The sequence below is a fragment of the Juglans regia genome, chromosome 12 (genome assembly GCF_001411555.2).
Source record: "Juglans regia cultivar Chandler chromosome 12, Walnut 2.0, whole genome shotgun sequence".
NCBI lineage: Eukaryota > Viridiplantae > Streptophyta > Magnoliopsida > Fagales > Juglandaceae > Juglans > Juglans regia.
In genome coordinates this window covers 3171028-3190292 of record NC_049912.1, presented here as the reverse complement: position 1 = coordinate 3190292, position 19265 = coordinate 3171028, and the positions used below count along the sequence as shown (strand labels likewise).

General features: G+C 34.3%; 2 protein-coding genes across 2 annotated transcripts; both read right to left on the bottom strand.

Annotated features, from left to right (window-relative positions):
• Positions 1 to 233: 233 nt before the first annotated feature.
• LOC108998275 (magnesium-transporting ATPase, P-type 1-like) lies at positions 234 to 9169 on the bottom strand. The gene is made up of 8 exons (XM_018974788.2): positions 8793 to 9169; positions 8563 to 8679; positions 5947 to 6173; positions 5643 to 5854; positions 5445 to 5547; positions 3777 to 4147; positions 2441 to 2939; positions 234 to 1684 (listed from the first exon to the last, which is right to left on the bottom strand). Exons 1-8 carry the CDS (start codon positions 8956 to 8958, stop codon positions 530 to 532), a joined length of 2850 nt encoding a protein of 949 aa, XP_018830333.2. The 5' UTR covers positions 8959 to 9169; the 3' UTR covers positions 234 to 529.
• Positions 9170 to 18491: 9322 nt separating this feature from the next.
• LOC108998248 (protein MIZU-KUSSEI 1-like) lies at positions 18492 to 19265 on the bottom strand. Its single transcript, XM_018974746.1, has one exon. It carries the CDS (start codon positions 19263 to 19265, stop codon positions 18492 to 18494), a length of 774 nt encoding a protein of 257 aa, XP_018830291.1.

Sequence of the window (19265 nt, the reverse complement as noted above, 5' to 3'; positions counted from 1 at the left end):
AAAGAATACATACATCAGAGGTTACAACAGTATTCGATGCATCGTGTGATTGATGAAGCACATACAGAAAGTTCACTAATGATAATAACTATGATAATAACAATTGGGTCTCGGTTGGAGGTTTATGATGCAGTTTCATTTGGATGAGCTTATGTGAAAATTAAAAATGGTAAAAAGCACTGGGATTTTTAATGGAACATAAAGAACTATCTCTAAGTAGGCAAAGTCACACCTGAGTTGCATCAAGTCCCATATTGAACAGGAAGATTTACAATGCGGCTGACTCTCTTTGTTTTTGGCCACTCAAACCATCAAGTTCATACTGTTATGTGCAAAATTGCAAAGCACAACAATGTTGTTGAATCAGAGAGTACAAGTTGAAAGTGTTGATAAAACTGCAAAAACCTCGAGGCTACCATGTGTTACACTCAATAATATACAAAGAAAAATCTTCCCAATCAATGTCACTTTCCTATCAGCTTTTTGTGCAGATGCACTTTTGTCATCATGTGAATTCAGTCGGGGATATCTAAAGCCATCTTTTAAAAACCAAGATGTAAAGTCTCTTGACCACCTGGCCAACTGAAAAGTATCCAAGAAAAAGAACAACCAAGAATCCAAAATATGATAATGGCAGGTGAACAAATCCCATGACCTTCCCTATTGGTGTGAATGGAATTGCTATTCCGATGGCAGAAATCACCACTGTAGAACAGATGACGGGCCATGAAGCAACATCCTGAATGAAGGGAATTTTCTCTGTCCGGATCAAGTGGAAAATTAGAGTCTGCATGAGAAGCCCTTCCACAAACCAAGCGGAACGAAAGAAACTCATATCTTCTACCGTGTTACTCTTACTCTTATAATAGAACCAAATGAACATGAGGGTGCTTACATCACAAAGAGTACACACGGGTCCATTCCATAGTATGAACATGGGTAAGCCTTTCTTGGACCATCTCTGTGGTGTTTTCACAGAATCATCTTCCATCTTGTCCCATGGGATGGCAATTTGGCCTACACTATACAAGAAGTTTTGTGTAAGAAGCTCCCTTGGAGTCAATGGCTCATACTGGAGGACCAGGGTTGATATTAGGAGTGAAACAACACTCCCTATATTGGCAATAACTGACATTTTTATGTACTTCATAGTATTCCCGAAAGTGAGTCGGCCTTGCTCAACTCCAGCAACAAGAACGTTGAGATCTTTCTCAAGTAAGATGATGTCAGCAAAGTCTTTTGCAACTGATACCCCAGAGTCAACTGATATACCCACGTCGGCAGCATCCAATGCAAGGGAGTCGTTTACACCATCACCCAAAAAACCAACAACATGGTTACCAACCGTTTGCAATGACTTTACTACTCTGAATTTCTGGGTTGGGGTGAGCCTAGCTAGTACTGCAGCTCTTTTGACAGTCTCATGGAAGGAATCCTGGTCCAGTAGCTCTAGCTCGGGTCCAGTAATTACATGGGTTGTTTTGATGCCTACTTCCTTACAAACCTTTATTGCTAGGGAGAGTGAATCACCGGTCAATACTTTGGCCTTCACCCCCTTCTCAGCCAACCGCCACAAAGCTTGCTTTGCAGTGTCCTTGGGCGGGTCATAAAATGTTATGAGGCCTAGGAACACCATGTCTGATTCAAAAGTCTCATCATCAACCAAGTTTCCATCACCATTTTTCTGCAACATAAGAAATAAAACAGTAATATGAGTAAATGCTATAAGGTCCCAGTTGGCATAATGGCATCAAAAGTGGAATCAATATGAGTCCCAGGAACTCTAACACATTAATTCTAAAAGAGCAACGATGATAACCCTCAGGGAGGTGGGGATTCTGGGGAAGGTTGTTATAAGGATTTCTGGTACAGACACGTGCATATATGTTTATAACTATGTCCAAGTACTGATAGAATTATGTACTTGAAGTTCCTTCCAAACAATGAAGATTTCTTAGATTTTTTATCTCTGCCAAATATAAGATAAAAACGACAGCCAAAAAAAAAAAAAAAAGTTCCAAAGAGAAAATAGGAATAAGGGTAAAATTTGCATAGGTTGCATAACCAGGTACTGGTAACTATTGAACTGTAACGCTCCTAATTTATGTGGGTTCCTACTTTAGATGTAACTTGGAACTGTAGATAATTCAAACTCGGTGGATAACTACTATGAGAGCCAAACTTCTGTTACAGTGGTAGTTTTAGTTAAAACAAAGTTCGAAGACTTTCTAATCAGGACCTCAAGTATGGATATAATAAGGCTCGTTTAATGTGCCACTAATTATTTTTCATGTGAAATAAGAAATCAGAATATCAACTAGTGGAATTTGAATTTGATCACGTATATAAAGCAAATGGAAGTTGTAAAGTTCACAAATACTGCTGGATTGGACTGAAACATTTTAAAAGGCAGGAGAGATTAAAAGAGATCCAGACACACCGGTTTCAGCCTCTTTATTGCTACTCCTATGGTCCTTAGTCCCTCATTGCTTATTTCTTCTGCCATACTAAGAATCCTCCGATGATCTTCAGGAGAGAGATTTGTAATTTCACCCTTATCAATATGCTCAACGAAAGAACAAACTTTCATTACTTCTTCTAGTGCTCCTTTTGTTACCATGAATCTATCACATAATTGGAGGTTTCCATATTCTGCATGTGAGTCTGTTTCCAATATGACAGATACTCTTCTTCGTATGAAATCAAAAGGTATCTCATCTATCTTCCTCCACTTGGATGGCTGGAGCCTGTGTCCATTTGTATATACATATGCCAAAATTGCATCATCCAGAGGATACTTCTGGTCAGTCTTGAAGTAGGAGTTAAGGAAGGCAAATTGTAGAACCTTCTCTCTGGATGAACCCTCGCTGTCGAGATGGTTAACCATGATTGCACGGTTCATGGTGAGTGTTCCTGTCTTATCGATGCACAAGATATCCCTGAAAAAAAACATATGAATGAAAAATAAGACTGGACTGTTGTAGTTTCAAAATGTAAATGTTGTCGCATTAAGAACTACAGAGGATGATAGGAACCAGGTTAAGACTCAAAGGTATCTCTTTCTGCCTAGACTTAATTCATGTTGTACTGGAACAGTTTGTCGTCCTCCATCCAATTGTTTGGATAGACCTATTAATATGATAAAATGAGTTAATTGCACTTTTATTCTCTGAGGATGTGAACTTGGATTATATGAAAGAAAATGTTTCGGAAATCAACATCGGAGTCTAGACAATCTCTATGACCTGGTTATAAAAAAGAACCAAAAAGTAGAAATAAATTGAAATTTAAAAAGAAGTTAAAAGGATTTAGAATTATCCACTCTTTTCTATGATTTCAAGCAATCATGCCAGGTGCAATGCTAAGTTTAAAAAAATATCTGGTCACATTGGTCCAACTCAGTGAATAAAGTTTAATGATGATTTTCAGGACAGACACCACCCTGCTCTTGTTTAAAAAAACTGTAGATATATGTGTTTACGTAATTGTTCACCCAGTAAATTATCAAGTAAATCTATAAACTGTATTATTATCAAAGAAAAGCCTTGCTCTCATGAAGTCATTTCATCCACTATCTCCTCTATAAAGTCACATCATTCCTCCAATTGTATTCTTGTTTAAGGAAAAATAAATAATATATGGAATCAATTTAAACTTACTAAATGAACACTAATTCATCTAGTTAAATCAATGTTTTACTTAAAATAATACGCATTATTAATTAAATCTTATATTATTCCCTGCATTGTGCAGATATACGACAAGTATAAACTTACATTGATCCCATGTACCGGATCGCAGTTACACTTTTGACTATGCATCTCTCTCTGGCCATAGAAAGTGCTCCTTTAGCAAGACTTATGTTAACAATGAGGGGTAGCATTTGAGGAGTGAGTGCACTTGCAACTGAGATTCCGAAAAGAACACTCTCACTCAAATTATAGGATGTGATGTAGTCAATTAGGACTATGATGGTGACTACTACCAGCATAACAGCAATTAGCACATAAGATATGCGCCGGACACCCCTCTCAAAGTCATCTGGTGGTTTCTTCTTCCCTATGGCTGAAAACATGGTACTCATGTATGTCTTGGATCCAGTAGAAACTACTAGGCCAGTTCCACTACCTGATACCACATTTGTTCCCTGAAAAATATAATGATAACCCATATACTTTCATGATTTCAAATATAACAAAGAATGGACAACTTATTATGAGAGGGCCCTGATGAAAAATAAAACATATCCCTGATGAGAAGGCCGACTTGTTAGGAACATGTAAGGAAAAATTTAGGAATGGATACTATCTGATCCTAACCCACCTCACTCCACCTAAGCCAAGGTGCAGTAGCCAAATTTTTAGAATTTCATTCCTGTTTGTCACTTGGGTCCCCCAAATCTATGCTTTTGATTAGTTATTTATAAGTTTGGGTTCTTGGATTCATAAAAAACTCTGTTGTATCAAAGAAAATTACCCTACTAACTCCTTTATCTGGTATGTCTGGTAACGATGATCTTCTGAGGGGAAGAATAATAAACAAATGAACCCCCTAATTCTGTCACCAGTTGGTACTTTGAATGAGAGCAGTTCATATAAGAATTTAAAAGAATGCTAACCAGCATCAAAAGATCACATCTTCAGTTATTTCACCCTAGATTTAGGAACTAACAGTCTATAATTTATGTTTCGAGGATGAAGAAAAAATATGTTTATATGATGGTGAATAGTGTTTCATATCCAATTGGACCTGTGGTGATAGTATTTCATAGCTTTTAACATTATAGTGTTAAGAAAGGTAGAACAAAAAATACAGATAAACAGTTGTATCAAAGACTCAGATAACATGAGATGAAAAGTCAAAACATATAGATTATATATGAAAAGAAGAAATTTTAAAATTTTAAATAAAAAAACCTATCTTAACCATCCTGATCAAGACTTTTTTAATTTTAGTGCTGGAATTACAGGCTTAAAAAAGTTTATCTGCTCCTCGGAAATGCCAATGGAGCCAAAAATCTACCAAGTACAACCAGAAGCTTTTGACTGTTGTTCATGGAGTATGGGTCCATAAAAGGTAGGGGAGAAAGCCCCATATTTGAGGATTCTTGAAAGTATTCTTTGTGCATTATGCCACACATTGCTTTCAATCACACATGTAACCTAAGCATATCACGTATGATATATCCACTTAAAAATTAAAAACCTCAGTGAATATTGAAGAAATAAAGAAACTCCCTTTTTTCTTTTTTGCAAAATTCCAGGAAATGCTGCTATTTGATAACATGCAATCCTTTCCTGGTTAGTATATTTTCTCCTGTATTCGTGATAATTCCCAATAAAATCCAGATGCAAAGAAAACTCTTCCCAACTGAAATCCCAGTTTGGAAATTTGAGAAGCTATAACTTCACCAAAAATAGAAATAAACAGACAATTATACCCACCATGAAACAAATATTCTTTAAATCTAGTAAAGGAGTGCCCTGATCTTCTCTGACGTCAGCTGTTTTTTCTGTTGCCATGGACTCCCCTGTTAGCGAGGACTGGCTGTTCAAGAAACAGGATGTGATGAAATGAACTGTAATGAACGAACTCAAAAACCCTAAGCCACAGAAAAGGATAAATGTTTACGGGTAGCATACCTTACAACAAGGTGTTTTGAAGATAGCAGCCTCACATCTCCAGGGAAAAGGTCCCCAGGTTCAAAAATGACAATGTCACCAGGAACAACATCTCTCTGATCAACTTGAACAATTAATTCAGTCTGAACTACTCTTCCTGCACATCTTTGAACTTTGACTGGGCATCTTACTAATTGTGAAAGTTTCATGGCTGCTTTTGAACTGCTGTATTCCTGAAAGGCACATGGAGAATTAGTAAAGATCACGTTTGTGAAAAAGAAATGCATGGCACCAATTTAACCAAACTAATTAAGCAAAGAGATACCTGGTAGAATCGAAGGGAGACACTAATAAAAACCAATACAAGCATGATGCATCCATTAGGAACATCACTGGTTATGTATGAGAGCACAGACAAAACAATCAGAATGATATTAAAAGGATGAAAAAAAGCAGTCCAAAGAAGATTCCACCATCTTGGAAAAGAATAATCAAGAGGAACATTTGGGCCATTTTCTCTCAATCTCCTCTCAGCTTCAGTGAAGCTCAGGCCTGCACAGAAGCAAACGAAAAACTAAGGCCAACTCATCATAGGAAATAGAACACAGGAATTTAAGTGTCTTAGTAAATATAACGTAAGAATAAAGAATTAACAGAATGAAATTTGACAATGTAGGTGAAGTAGAAAAGGAAAAGACAAAATCATTCCCATCAGAAAATCAGAAGACATAAATGCTTTGGAACCTGATCCTCTTTGTCTCAACATATGTTCATTTTATGAAAATTATCGGTAGAAAACCTAATAAATAGATGCTGAGAATAATAATACAAAATAAATTATGCTTGTTTACTGATCTATTCCCGTGCTCTTCATGTCCTTCATAAATCAGTGTGAAAATTTTATATTCTACTTCAGCTAGTGATATTTTATTACAAACTTATACTTTATATGTATTTAAGGGAATCACAATGTGATCAAGTTTGAGAATATCTCATGTCATACTGAAAAGAACCTAGATCCACTCCTAAAACAAATTTCTTAAAAGTTAACTTCATGGGTAAATTGACAAATTGTTAAACGTACAAAAGCAAAATCTTGGTGCATTTGCAATATAGCATCATAATCAGCAAACAACTTTTTGTTAATTTGTTTGTATTATCTCCAAGTCATCCAATTTTAATCATTGAAGCTTGAAATAGTGCATCTGGCCGCAGAGGTAGGCATTCTGCATTCTCCATTACTTCAGAACAAAAGGAGAAAAAAAGGAAGGGGAGGTGGGGTGGGGGAGAGAGAGAGAGAGTGAGAGAGGCCAATTTTGAGCCAGACTGATGCAGACCTAAATTAATATGGGGTATCCAGTCATATTCTACGTTGATTATACTGAGCTACCTTAAGAGCGTAAATCTACGCAAATATGGCAGTAAAAGTTTAATTTTCATTGGATTGGGGCAATATCAGTTCGTTTTTTTCCCAAATAATCTATTTACATTCATTTTTGCCTTCTTAGGAAATATTTCAATTCAAGTTTTGGAAGTGATTTTGATTTTGATTTTGGCCAAATTTTTGGCAGGATTCTTACTTACTTATGTATTTAATTTTCATGCAATAATTTGGATTTTTCATTTTAGGAAAAACTCTCATAATTTCGAATTTTATCATTAATCAATATTTTTTTGAGTTTTCTCTCTGTTTTGCATCTTTTCTTAATCTTAATCTTTAGTTTTTGTTGATTAAGTAGCACAAACCCGAGGTAGGGTAATATACCATGACTAAGGGCTCATTTGGAGACTTGGAATATCTCAGAATTCTGTGAATAGTAGTAAAATAATTTAAGTTAAGATGTTTTATTGGATTTTGGAAAAGGAGAGAGAAAAAATTGAATAAAAATATTATAAATTTAAAAAAATGTTTGAATAAAATTTTTATTTTGAAGTTTGTAAAATTTGTATTATTTTTGTGTTTTGTTTTGAAGTTTGTAAAAGTTGTATTGGTTTTTGTGATTAGATAATGATGAGGTAATGATTAGATGAAAAATTTAAAAATTTGAAATTAAAAAGTGGTTTGTGTTCGAGTGATGTTTGGGAATGTAATTATGAGTAGTTTTGAGAATTTTGAGAATTTCATGTCTCATCTCTGTGTCCAAACATCATGGTATTGGTCGAAAATGGGGGTTTGATGTTTATCTTCCTTGCATTTACAGTATAAGGCTCGAAATGCCCAAGCACAAGAAGAAAAATCCACACCAGACATCAACCTCTATCGATGATTTCTACCAGATGTGGCTATACAACTTTTGGAATGGTACATAAAACCTTTCAGTGCACTGTTGAAATAGTGCATCTGGCCACAGAAATACAAGAAGTATTTCTACCTCAAAAAGTAGTTTTGATTGCATACTCAGCAAAACAGCTTTTTGAGGTAGGCATTCTCCATTACTTCAAAAAAAAAAAAAAAAAAAGGAAGGGGAGGCAGAGGGAGGGGCGGGGGTAGGCATTCGACATCAACTTCACTCATGCTATTAGTATGAGTTTAGTTGCTTTTTTCCTTGGTATTTCATTTCACTACAAATTACAATTCCTATTGTAAGATATAAAGATTAAAAGGAAAAGAAGTCATGATCGAAGTTATGTTGATTTTTCAATAAACAAAATTTGGTTGTTAGGGAGGCTAGTAGACCATATCGAATAGGTCTATAGCAGGGGGCTAGCAATCCTGAACACTTCTTATCAGATATTCTTTTTCCTTTAAAAGGGGGAACCTTTCGCAAGAAGGATCCCTGCTCACTTCGCACAAAACATCCATGCTCGCTACCAGTGCAGCAACTTGGTAACGCAGCCAACCATGTCCGACCGCAATTTTTCAATTTCTTGGCATTGCATTAAAATTTGAAAGATATTCTAAGAAACTAAAATATTAAACAATAAAGACGAAGACAATCACCTCTTTCAGTGGATCCTACATACTCAAAGACCAAGTACTTATCCGACATTGCCAAGGCATACAGCCACGAGTAAACCTTCTCTTCCGCCTCGGTCCGTGACCCCCCATCAATTTTACCTACACATTTAACAGAGAAATAAACACAAACACATACCAAACACACCTCCTGTGGATATCGAAACCCTCCAAAAAGAATACATAAAGTAAATAAAGAAAGCACTGAAACACACCTCCGGACATAAGCCGGCGGAGAAACCCGAAAACCGAATTGGAAGTTCCATTTCTGGGTACACCAGAGTCGTTATTGTTGAGGAGAGTTTGGCGAGCGGGATGGGAAATGGGAAGTGATCTTTGGATGTTACTTGCGTTCAATATGGTGGAAAGTTTGTGTCCCATAAGAGCCAAACACTTCTTGAGCTACAGAAATACACAAATATGAAAGAGAGGAACAAAGAAGAAGAAGAAGAAGATGATGATGATGTCGATGGCAAGTGAAAGCAAGCATTTTGTGTCGTGGGGCGGTGGTTTGAAGATTTGAAGAGAAGGTATAGAGAGAGAAACAGATCGATGGGGAACAAAAAAGTGGATTAAAAAATTAATTAAAGTTTTTTATGGAGTTAATAAGGTGAGAGATCTTAATGGTTGAGGCTCTGAGTCAACCGTTTTGTTGGTGTTTTAACTTTTCTCTCCAAAGGACTTTGTTGCTGCTGATCTTCAACTACCAGACTTCAGACGACCGTTTGGTGCAGTTGCCGGCTAGACGCACTGTCCCAGAAAACCAACTTTCAAAATTTTGAATAAAATAATAAGAGAAAATATACTTACAACCCGTGAATTGCGTAACCGCCGCGTAATCGTTTTGAAAAAAATGAATAAAACATGGGACCCACATGAAAAAAAATTAATTTTTTAATAGTGGACCTCACTCTTTTTCAAAGCGATTACGCGACGGTTACGCATTTCACGGTTGTATGTAGAATTACTCAAATAATAATTACATAGAATTCAGTAAATACACATCGACAGACATCGACCTATTTTGGAAACAATTTGAGAAAAAAGAAATAAAAGGGCTTTAAGTTTAGAGATAATTCTTCAATTTTTCTTTTTTCGTAAACGCATAAATTTTTAAAGAGTATTTTTTAGTGATATTAGATACAGTTTTAAGATGTATATATTTTGTGCATTCTTTTTAATAAATGTGAGACATTTATAAATAATAGTGAGATAATTTATGAATAATAATAATAATTTAAGTTAATAGTGACATTTAGAGCTGTAAAAATTATTATTTTAATTAAACAAAGATGGAAAATTATTTTATTTGATTTAAAACACTAAATGTAGTTCATAGTTTCGTATTTGGACGTAAAATTTATATATGGAAAATGTTAAATATAATTAAAAAAAACTTATTTCTTTACATGTCAGTTATTGATATGTTTATATATATAATTTTGGTTTGGAATAATTTGATTTTCTTAGTAAAGACAACAAAACCATTTTGTCTTATAATAGAAAATAATTTAAATGTTTTTAATGTTTATCAATAGATTTTGAGTAAATAAGGATATCATCAATGTAAACAATAATGAAATGAGTGAATGAATTGAAAATATCATTCATAATGTTTTTGAATTCACTATGGGCATTTTTTAGTCCAAAATGCATTACGTTCCACTCAATGTTCAAATGAAGTAATAAAAGCAGTCTTATATCTATCTGACTCATTAATCTAGATTTGTCAAAACCATGATTTCAGGTCAAACTTGGAGAACACTACTGCGTTACTAAGTCTATGAATCAAATCATTCTTATTGGGGATAGAGTACATAATCTACTCTAAGATTTTGTTCAATGGTTTGTAATTAATAACTAATCGAGGTGTCCATTTCTCAATCTCTATATTTTTCTAGACATAAAATGCAGCACAAGAAGAAGGAGACTTACTATGTCTAATAATATTCTTAGCAAATAAATCCTATATTTCAGTTTTGAAAATTTTTAAAATCTCACTATTCATTTGGATAGGTTGAGTTTTGGTGGGAATATTTTTCTTAGAAAAATATTTAATATAAGGTAAAATAACAACATATTTCTTCCTATGCCAGAAAGCATTTGGAAGATTAGAACAAACATCTTCAATCAAATTTTCTTTAAAATCATTGATCTTTGATTGTAATAATTTACCAAAAAAATGTTCAGCAATCTTTTTGTATTTGATTTCTTGTAGTAGGAAATTCAAATGTTTTGTTTTAGTATAGTAAAGATTTTAAACTTTTATCAATATCAATATCAAATTTTGAAGCATATTTAAACTTTACTTTATGACCAAAAGAGTCAGTAGTAATACCATCATTTTCCAAAATGAATGAACATAAAGAAAAAATAAAATGAATCCATAATATGACTTTGTTAGCCATATTTAGCATCAATATTTAGAATATTTCATTTATTAAAATTAACATTATCAGTTTCTTTAATATAAAAGTCCTCATTAATGATATCAGGGGTATTAGTGAGTGAAATCAACCAAATCAAGGCTTACATATAAGACTTATTTTGTCAATTTTATTTTGAAATTCAAATTTCAAATTTCATAATAACTGACAGGTAAAGAAATAAGTTTTTTTTTTATAAGTTTTTCTTAAATATAATTAGTATTTTTCTATACATATATTATGTTTTATACTAAACTTTTATTTTCAGAAACAAATTGAAAATTTCTTTTCTGGAAAAGCTACAACATGAAGATGAAAGTATATTAAAACTTGACATATTATAACTAATTGTATACTTCTTTAATGTTTAGAAGAATATTACTACTAAATATAAAAGAAAATTTATGTATATATTTCAATTCTCAAATCCATCAATTGTCAAAATCAACCCACATTCTTTTAGTTTTAAATATTATCCATGAGTGATTCAGATTCTTTACTAAAATCTTGTCACGATCTTTCTTTCAACCTAAGACATTAAGCAATCAGTCAGAAACTTATCCATTTATAGATTACTAATAAAAATTTCTAAACTTTTAAGAGAAATTATTAAAATTTCAAATTCAACAGATCAAATATATATTTTGTGCTTTATGATGGAATAGTCCTCAAGATTTATAGAGTTCTATGGAAAAGAGAGTTTTACCAAGAAAAATAAAACCTTTAAAGATATCCATTTAGGAGTGAAAAAGAAAAAGAAAAGAGAGAGAGAAAAAAAAGGTACAATTAAACATATAATCTCATTCTTAATGGTTATTACCTCTTTAATTCACTTATTTAAATGAGTTGTAAGCTATACAAACAAATGGACTTAAAGTTTAATTTCTTTATTTTTAGGGATATATAAGTATGGCCCATATGTATAAGTGTTTGCTTTTTAAAAATTTGCGGTTTCAACGAGAGTGGGAAGAGAGCGCAAAGATTGAGGATATAGTATAATTTGTACAGTATAATTTCTTTATATATATAAAGTGGTTATCAAACGACAAATCTTGTTTTAATAGTTTTTATTATTTTTCCGTTAAAGTTAATGTCGTTCGTCTAAATTCAAATGGAGTCGTGAGAGAATAAACGAAAATGAAGAGAAACCGATAAAAATGTCAAAGATGAAGTGTGGGAGAGAGAACGTTTTCTGCTAAAATGACTTCGGAGGTGGAAGGGCTCTACTTAGCTCACGCGTGGTGGTGAGCCGTTGGTAGAGAGCGACAATGGAGTAGGCAAAGCCTTCGACATGAAGCATAAAAAAACGGAAGAAAAAAAAAAGGAAGTGATGTCGACGGCAAAATGAAGGAGAGGAGAATAATAAGATGGAACCCTAGGGTTCCATTTGATTCTTAAACCACCAAAATGACTTAGTTTTGGGGTGGGCCTAGAGGCCCAGGCTTAAGAGGGTAAAGAAGCTGGGCCCTAATTTACAAACATACTAACCTAAACAAACAAATCTCACTCAAAACATTAGACACAAACCACTATAGAACAAACACCCTACCAAAAATAAAATACAAGGTAAAATAAAATAGAATCTACATCAACCATAATAATGATAAAAAATAATACCACAACTATTAATAGTAGTAATAAATAAAAACACATAAAACTAGGATTGTCATTGGCTAGATTTAAAATAAAAATATTAGATTTAAAATGATTTTTTTAAAAGAAATGATATTCACCATCTTCACACCACACACTAATATGTGATTTCTTATTTTTTTCTTGATGTGTAAACACATATATTTAAACATCAATATATATATTTAAATTGAATGATAAAAATGAGAAATCGCATATTATTGTATAGTATAGAAGATGATGAGTTAAATTTTTTTTTTTATAATTCATTATGTAAAATTATAGAAAACAAAAAATTATGTAAAATTCAACTGCATGTTGTCCTTTCCTAATATATATAAATATATATATATATATATATCTTTTCTATTATAATAAGTGGATATCTAATTCCTTCAATAATTTTTGTTATTTTTCTGTTAGTTTTCTTGTTTTTCCGTTTATATTGTAATTAACTCCGTTACTCTTACCCTTCCAGTGCACCCGTTACTAAGACCAACCATGCAACAGAGACGTACATACTCAACAAGAGTGGAGGAGTGGCGCGAAGAACTGGGAGGTGGAGAAGATTACGTCGGCGAGGTGGCGGCTAAATACTGAGAGAGAGATTGTTGAGAGAGAGACCAACTAATAAAGGAGAGAGATTACGGGAGGAAAGAAAGCACGGCGTGAGGGAGAGAGGGAACTCATCGTGAGACCGTGAGAGGCGTGCAACGGAGATGAGTGACGTTGGCAAGCGGCTGAACAACAGAGAGAAAGAGAGTGATGAGAGAGAGAGAGAGAGAAAGAGAGAGAGAGAGAGAGAGAGAGAGAGAGAGAGATGCTTTGGGTGGCCGAAACTTACCCAATGAAGGAAGAAGAAGCAGCGGCACCACGCGACGGAGGTTGAGTTTATGGTACTTCCAAGCTCAGCTAAGAACGGTGGCCAACATGTTTGAAATCAACAGAGGCCAATCTCTAACAGGTTTGAGTTTATGGTTTGCTCTGTTTTGGGAGTGGGAAAACAGGGGATAACGGGCTGAGGAAAAAGTCGTGAAGTTACTGGGCTCTCCACCGTCGTCTAGCCACCATCGGGCAGCCCATCTCCGTCGCGTCACTTCCCCCTTGGTGCCTCTGTCTTTCCTGGGGTAAGTCTCTGCCGCACGCGTCTTCTTCTTCGCTATAGAGCAGCCAGAGCAGAATGCTTAGGGCTTCAACCTTCTGTTTTCAAAATGACAAGAATGCCCTTAAAGCCCACGGGCTTAACTTGTTTTGGACTTAAACGTTTTATGATAAAGCTTTAACAAAGTGTGTTAAAAAAAGCATTTTCGTGGGCTTTAATTCCCATAAGTTAGTTTTTAAAATTAGCTTTGTTTTAAATTGGGTTGGTGATTTTTTTTAGTGCAATTGGGTTTTAATTAACTTGTTTATCACTGAAAGCCATATGGTTTGAATTAATTGGGTTTGTTTTAATGGTTGCTTATTCGCTAAACTTGCATTAATTTATGGTCTGTTTTAATTTTATAATGTTGCACTTTCTACTTTATGAACAGATTGTAATTATTTTGTATATTTATTTAATTACTTTATGCTTAGATGTTAAAATCTTGGTATTATGCTTTCTTTTAGTGTGGTGGTAGTATTTATTGTGGCTGCAATGGTGCTATTTTTATTTGTCTATGTTATTCTAATGTATCTCGACTTTAATTTTGAACTAATCTTTTTATTTTCTAATGTATCCAAATATGTAATTATTATACTTACCGACCTATTATTATCCAAAGATATTTGCTAAAGTTTGCTTTTTTGTTTCTATGCATTAAATTATTCATTAATCAAGTTTTTTTTTAACAAACCATATTATTTTTGTAAAAAACATGTTTAACCCAACTAGGCAAACGTGCTTTGCACTTGCTCCTGACCTAGTGTGTGTATATATATATATATATATAGTTCATCTAGATCAGCAACAAACAGATCAAGGTTGCACTTATCTGCTACACAAAGACTAGTTCAAACTGATGATAGTGATAAGTGATAAAGTTTGTTAAACTTCAATTGTATTTATCTTATCTCATTTAGCTTATCACATTCTGTTGTAATTTCAAATATGTGATCCTAGCTTCTGTACAAATTCATTTCTATAAATACAAGCCTATATCTTGGTTGAAGGTAAGGCAGACATTTCATCAAACATCAGTAACTCTACATATATATAATCATTTTTAGTTTTAATTGTCTCCAACAATAAGTCAAATGTTAGGAAACAAAAAAAAAAAAAAAAGACAATTTGGCTATAGTTGAATTTGAATTTAGAAACATTTTACTTTTTTATCATCTTTGGAAGCATGGTTTAGGATTTGTGTTAGTTTGGTAATTTACTTCTAATCTCATTACAAAGAAACACATGAAATGTATCTTGCCAACAAATTTTTATTATTATTTATAATAGATATAACGTAGCACATTAAAAAAATCAATTTATAATCTTATTTTTGTAATTCTATTAAAAAATATCAGTTTATAATATTTTGTAGCATTGGCCTACTCTAATTAAGGGTGAAAATCGACGTCGTCGGTGCGGTTTCGGTCCAAAACCAACGCCGCACCGAGGAATTTTTTAGATGTTTAGAACTGGCTAAACAAGCCGATTAGGGGAAGTAAACCAACAGCGTCGGTGTGATTCCAGTCTATTCTTCAATTTTCTATTGATGGCCCTGTGAAGGAAGAGAGGAGCAGAAAACTATGACGCTGCTGGGCTACGTATGTGAGAGGAGAGAGATTTTGAAGAAAGAAGAAGAATCGGGAAGGAGAAGAAGAGGGAGGGGAGTGGGTGGGTTTATTAAACTCTAGGTTGAAAGACTAGAAACTGTGCCCGCCATTTAATATAATTCTTTTTATAAATGTCAGAATTAAAATGAAGTCGTTTAACTTAAGTGAAATGACGTCGTTTTATATACGCACAATATATATATATAATCGGCCAATTTAGCAGTTTGAACTAAATTCAAATTGAGATCGAACCGATTGATGTCGGTTTTCATATTTTTTGTCGTCATCTGACCGTTTCTCTGCCAGTTTCGGCCGGTTCGCATTGGTGACTGCTGGTGTGGCCGTTTTTTGTACCGCCCTAACTCTAATTCTCAATTCTCTCTCTCTCTCTCTCTCTCTCTCTAATAATTTTTCATTCTTTGAAATTCTTCTACATTTTCTTCGGTCTCAATCCCCATTTCTCTTGAGAGAGTGTTTTTCTAAGATGGAATACCGTTGAGCCAAAATACGAGGCCTTGGAGGCCGGTTGGAGCAGGGTTTTGGGCTTTTACCAATTCCAACGTGGAATGTAATGTTTTTAGTTCAAGAGAGTGGCTTGAATAGAACTCCAAGACACAATTTAAAAGGCCCATCTTCGTATAGATGTGAGGCCCGAGCCTCTGGGCTCAGGTGAGAAAGAAGGTACCTGTAATAGCTAGGTATATGAACATCTCAAAATAAATAAACAAAACTGAAATGATCTTATTTTATTTTCTTGGCACGAAGGATTTTCTATTTTTTAATAAAAAAGTCGAAGAACTAAATAGAAAAAAAAAGAATAATAGAATAAGGAACATGAAAACCCATGAAAAATATATACCTGTTAATTTTAATATTAAATCTTTTCATCTTTAATTATAATTGCCTGCTGGCATTGCATATTATTATTTTCAGTGATTAATTTTATATTTTAAGTGCATATTAAAAGTGTAATTAATAGAAAATATAAAACATAACACCGACCGGTCTTCTTAATTAATATAAATATGCAGTTTTTCTGAGACAAATTAACAATTAGACTGATGGAATTTATCAAACAACTGATCTCATGTGACATTAACATTAATAATCACAATAACACGAACTAACATGAGCTAGCTCTTTCATGAAACCTAGTATACGAAACCTAATTTGTGTCTAATCCGTGTTGGAAAAGCTTCCAGCTAATTTGCAGGATTTAATTGATTATCAAGCCACCCATGACCATGCTGCATGGACGTCGTCGAGCTTCGGTTATCGAGACCCATGGCCATGCATGCAATGGACGTCGAGCTTCGATTATAAATGGCCATTTATAGTCATGTTCGCACATCTTTAATTGACCTAGGAGACCCACGGCCTTGCAGTACTTGCGTGCAGGGGTCTCTGTTCTGGTAAAGAGCTCAAATAATATTGCTAATTAGGGGGAGAACGATGTGAATTGAGGGGAGGGAAAGAGATTTTAGGGTAATATTAATGGAGTTTATGTCAAACTTATTGGACGGAAATTAATACCAGTACTCATTTTGCATGCATGCAGAAAGTCCAAAATTTTCCGAAAACGATGCAAATTTGCAATGAATTTTAATCCGCGGAAAAGGAATTCGTCGCAAAAGGAAATTTGTTGCAGGTGGTCATGTCCACAATATATAGAAGTCACATGAATACATGTACGTATATACATGACAAGCGAAAGTGTATATATATATATATATATATATATATATATATTCGAATGATCAATATACATGACATGAGGGCTACGTGCATCGATCTCACAAAATCAGAGTCGGATATTCATGCCCATTTCTTAGTGGAAAGACACCGGGAATCAGCTAGCTAGCATAACAGCTCATGCAACTGCATGCTTGCCCATTTTGAAGGCCAGGAAACCCCACACAAATTAAAGTAGTACTTAATATATTAAAAAGAAAAGCAAGAATAATTTAATTAATTATATATCGATCATGTGATATTAATATCTAGAAAATTAAACTTCTCGATCAATCGATCAAAGTAACATGTTCTAGTCTAGCTTGGTGGTGGAGATCACATGGAAATATTGGTGTTGTTCGATCGGCCTCCTGATGATCAAGAGTACGTACTAGATCGATCCTGTAAATGCATATATAGCAAAATCCATCTTGTTTTTACTAATTTATTAATATATATATATATATATATTATATATATACGTAGGTGGGTCAGTATTAAAAATGATGAGACAGAATTTGGCAGCTGTATGAACCAGCTTGTCATGAAATTAATTATGAAAATTAAAGTCGGTGCAGGTTTAGTGAGTTAATGATGTTATTTGACCAAATTAATTAATTAATTATATATATCATTTCCATGAAGATCTGTTAATTCAAGTAGTAATTGATCTTTATCTGTTCAATCAATTAATCGATGATAGTGGGCCACAAGAAGGACCAGAAAATTGGCTACCTAAATATTGATGATCGACAACTTTCACCTTTAATTTGATCATGAGATATGCTAGCTATCATGATATATTGGCCATGGCCATTGCTGCCGTACCTCCAACCTCTCCAATCCGGTCTTTCATCTCCTAGCTCTTTGGTATAATTGGTTAAGTATCTTGGCCATGCAGGAAGAAATATTGCATTTGTTTTTTGAAAAATACTTAATTAGTCACGAAAGAAATATATAAAAATAATTTTATAAATTGATATGATTTACTGTGAACGTCGTATCAGGTTATAAAATTATTTTTATTATAAAATAGATCTAACAGATCAGATATAATCACATCAATTTATAAAATTATTTTTATATAATTTTTTTTGTGATGTAGCAGTACTCTTTGTATTCATTTTATTCTTAGGGAAGATTAAAAAAAAAAAAAAAGATTTTTAGATGAACTTTCTCTTCAGGCCAACTACTCCTGACAAGAAAAAAAGCCACACTTCATAAAATGAAAGCCAATCTACAAAACATAGCTCAAAATGGAGAGAGATCAGGTTAAATATAGTTTATAACCCATGATGATCTTTAGATCAGTACTGCTTGGGATATATTTATAATATCTTTAAGTAGTCATGAATGGGAATTAGGTGGTCATGATCACCTTGAGCGAAAAAGGAAAATACTAAGCTCCTGACCAATATTGCTCCCGTCAGGATCAATCAAATGGAAGGACTCAGAATTAGCTGACCCGAAAACTCTCTCAAAGTTGGCCCTAAGGTACAATACCTCATCATCATCTTCTCTATTAAGCTCTTTACCACTTATAATGCCAGCACCCACAACAACCTCACTCAGTAGCCTAAGTGCCTCCATATCAGCCTCAGAAGGCTGCCGCTTAACAGCATACCCAACTTTCCTCCCATTGCAGTACATTGTCCACAATGGCATGGACAAGAGAGAGCCAGAAACACCACCACCAGCAGTACTATATCCCGGTGGTGTGGCACACTCTAGTGCAATTCGAAGAATACCCCCTCGCATTTCTCTAGCTAGGGTTGTTGTTGGGACAGCCAGTTCAAGGAGGAGAACAACTGGGTTAATGATGGAATTGGAAGTACTGGTTTGGATACAGAGCCTAACTTTGCCGCGGCGATAGCCGAAAATGGTGCCGATGATGGTTGTGGAAGAAGTACTGATGAAGGTGGGTGGTGCAGTTGTTTGGTATGATCTAATTGGTCTTCTATGAAAGTAGTCTTCTTCTTCTTGTTTGATATGATCTTGATCTTCTACGAAGGTGGTGCAGTTGCAGGTTGGGATGAGGAGCTCCAGGAGAGAGCGCAGAAACCTCCATGAACGGACTTGTTTCTGGCAGTCCACTGAGGTGACACCATTGGGTATGGCGCCAGTGACACCAATTCGTGGGTATGCCAT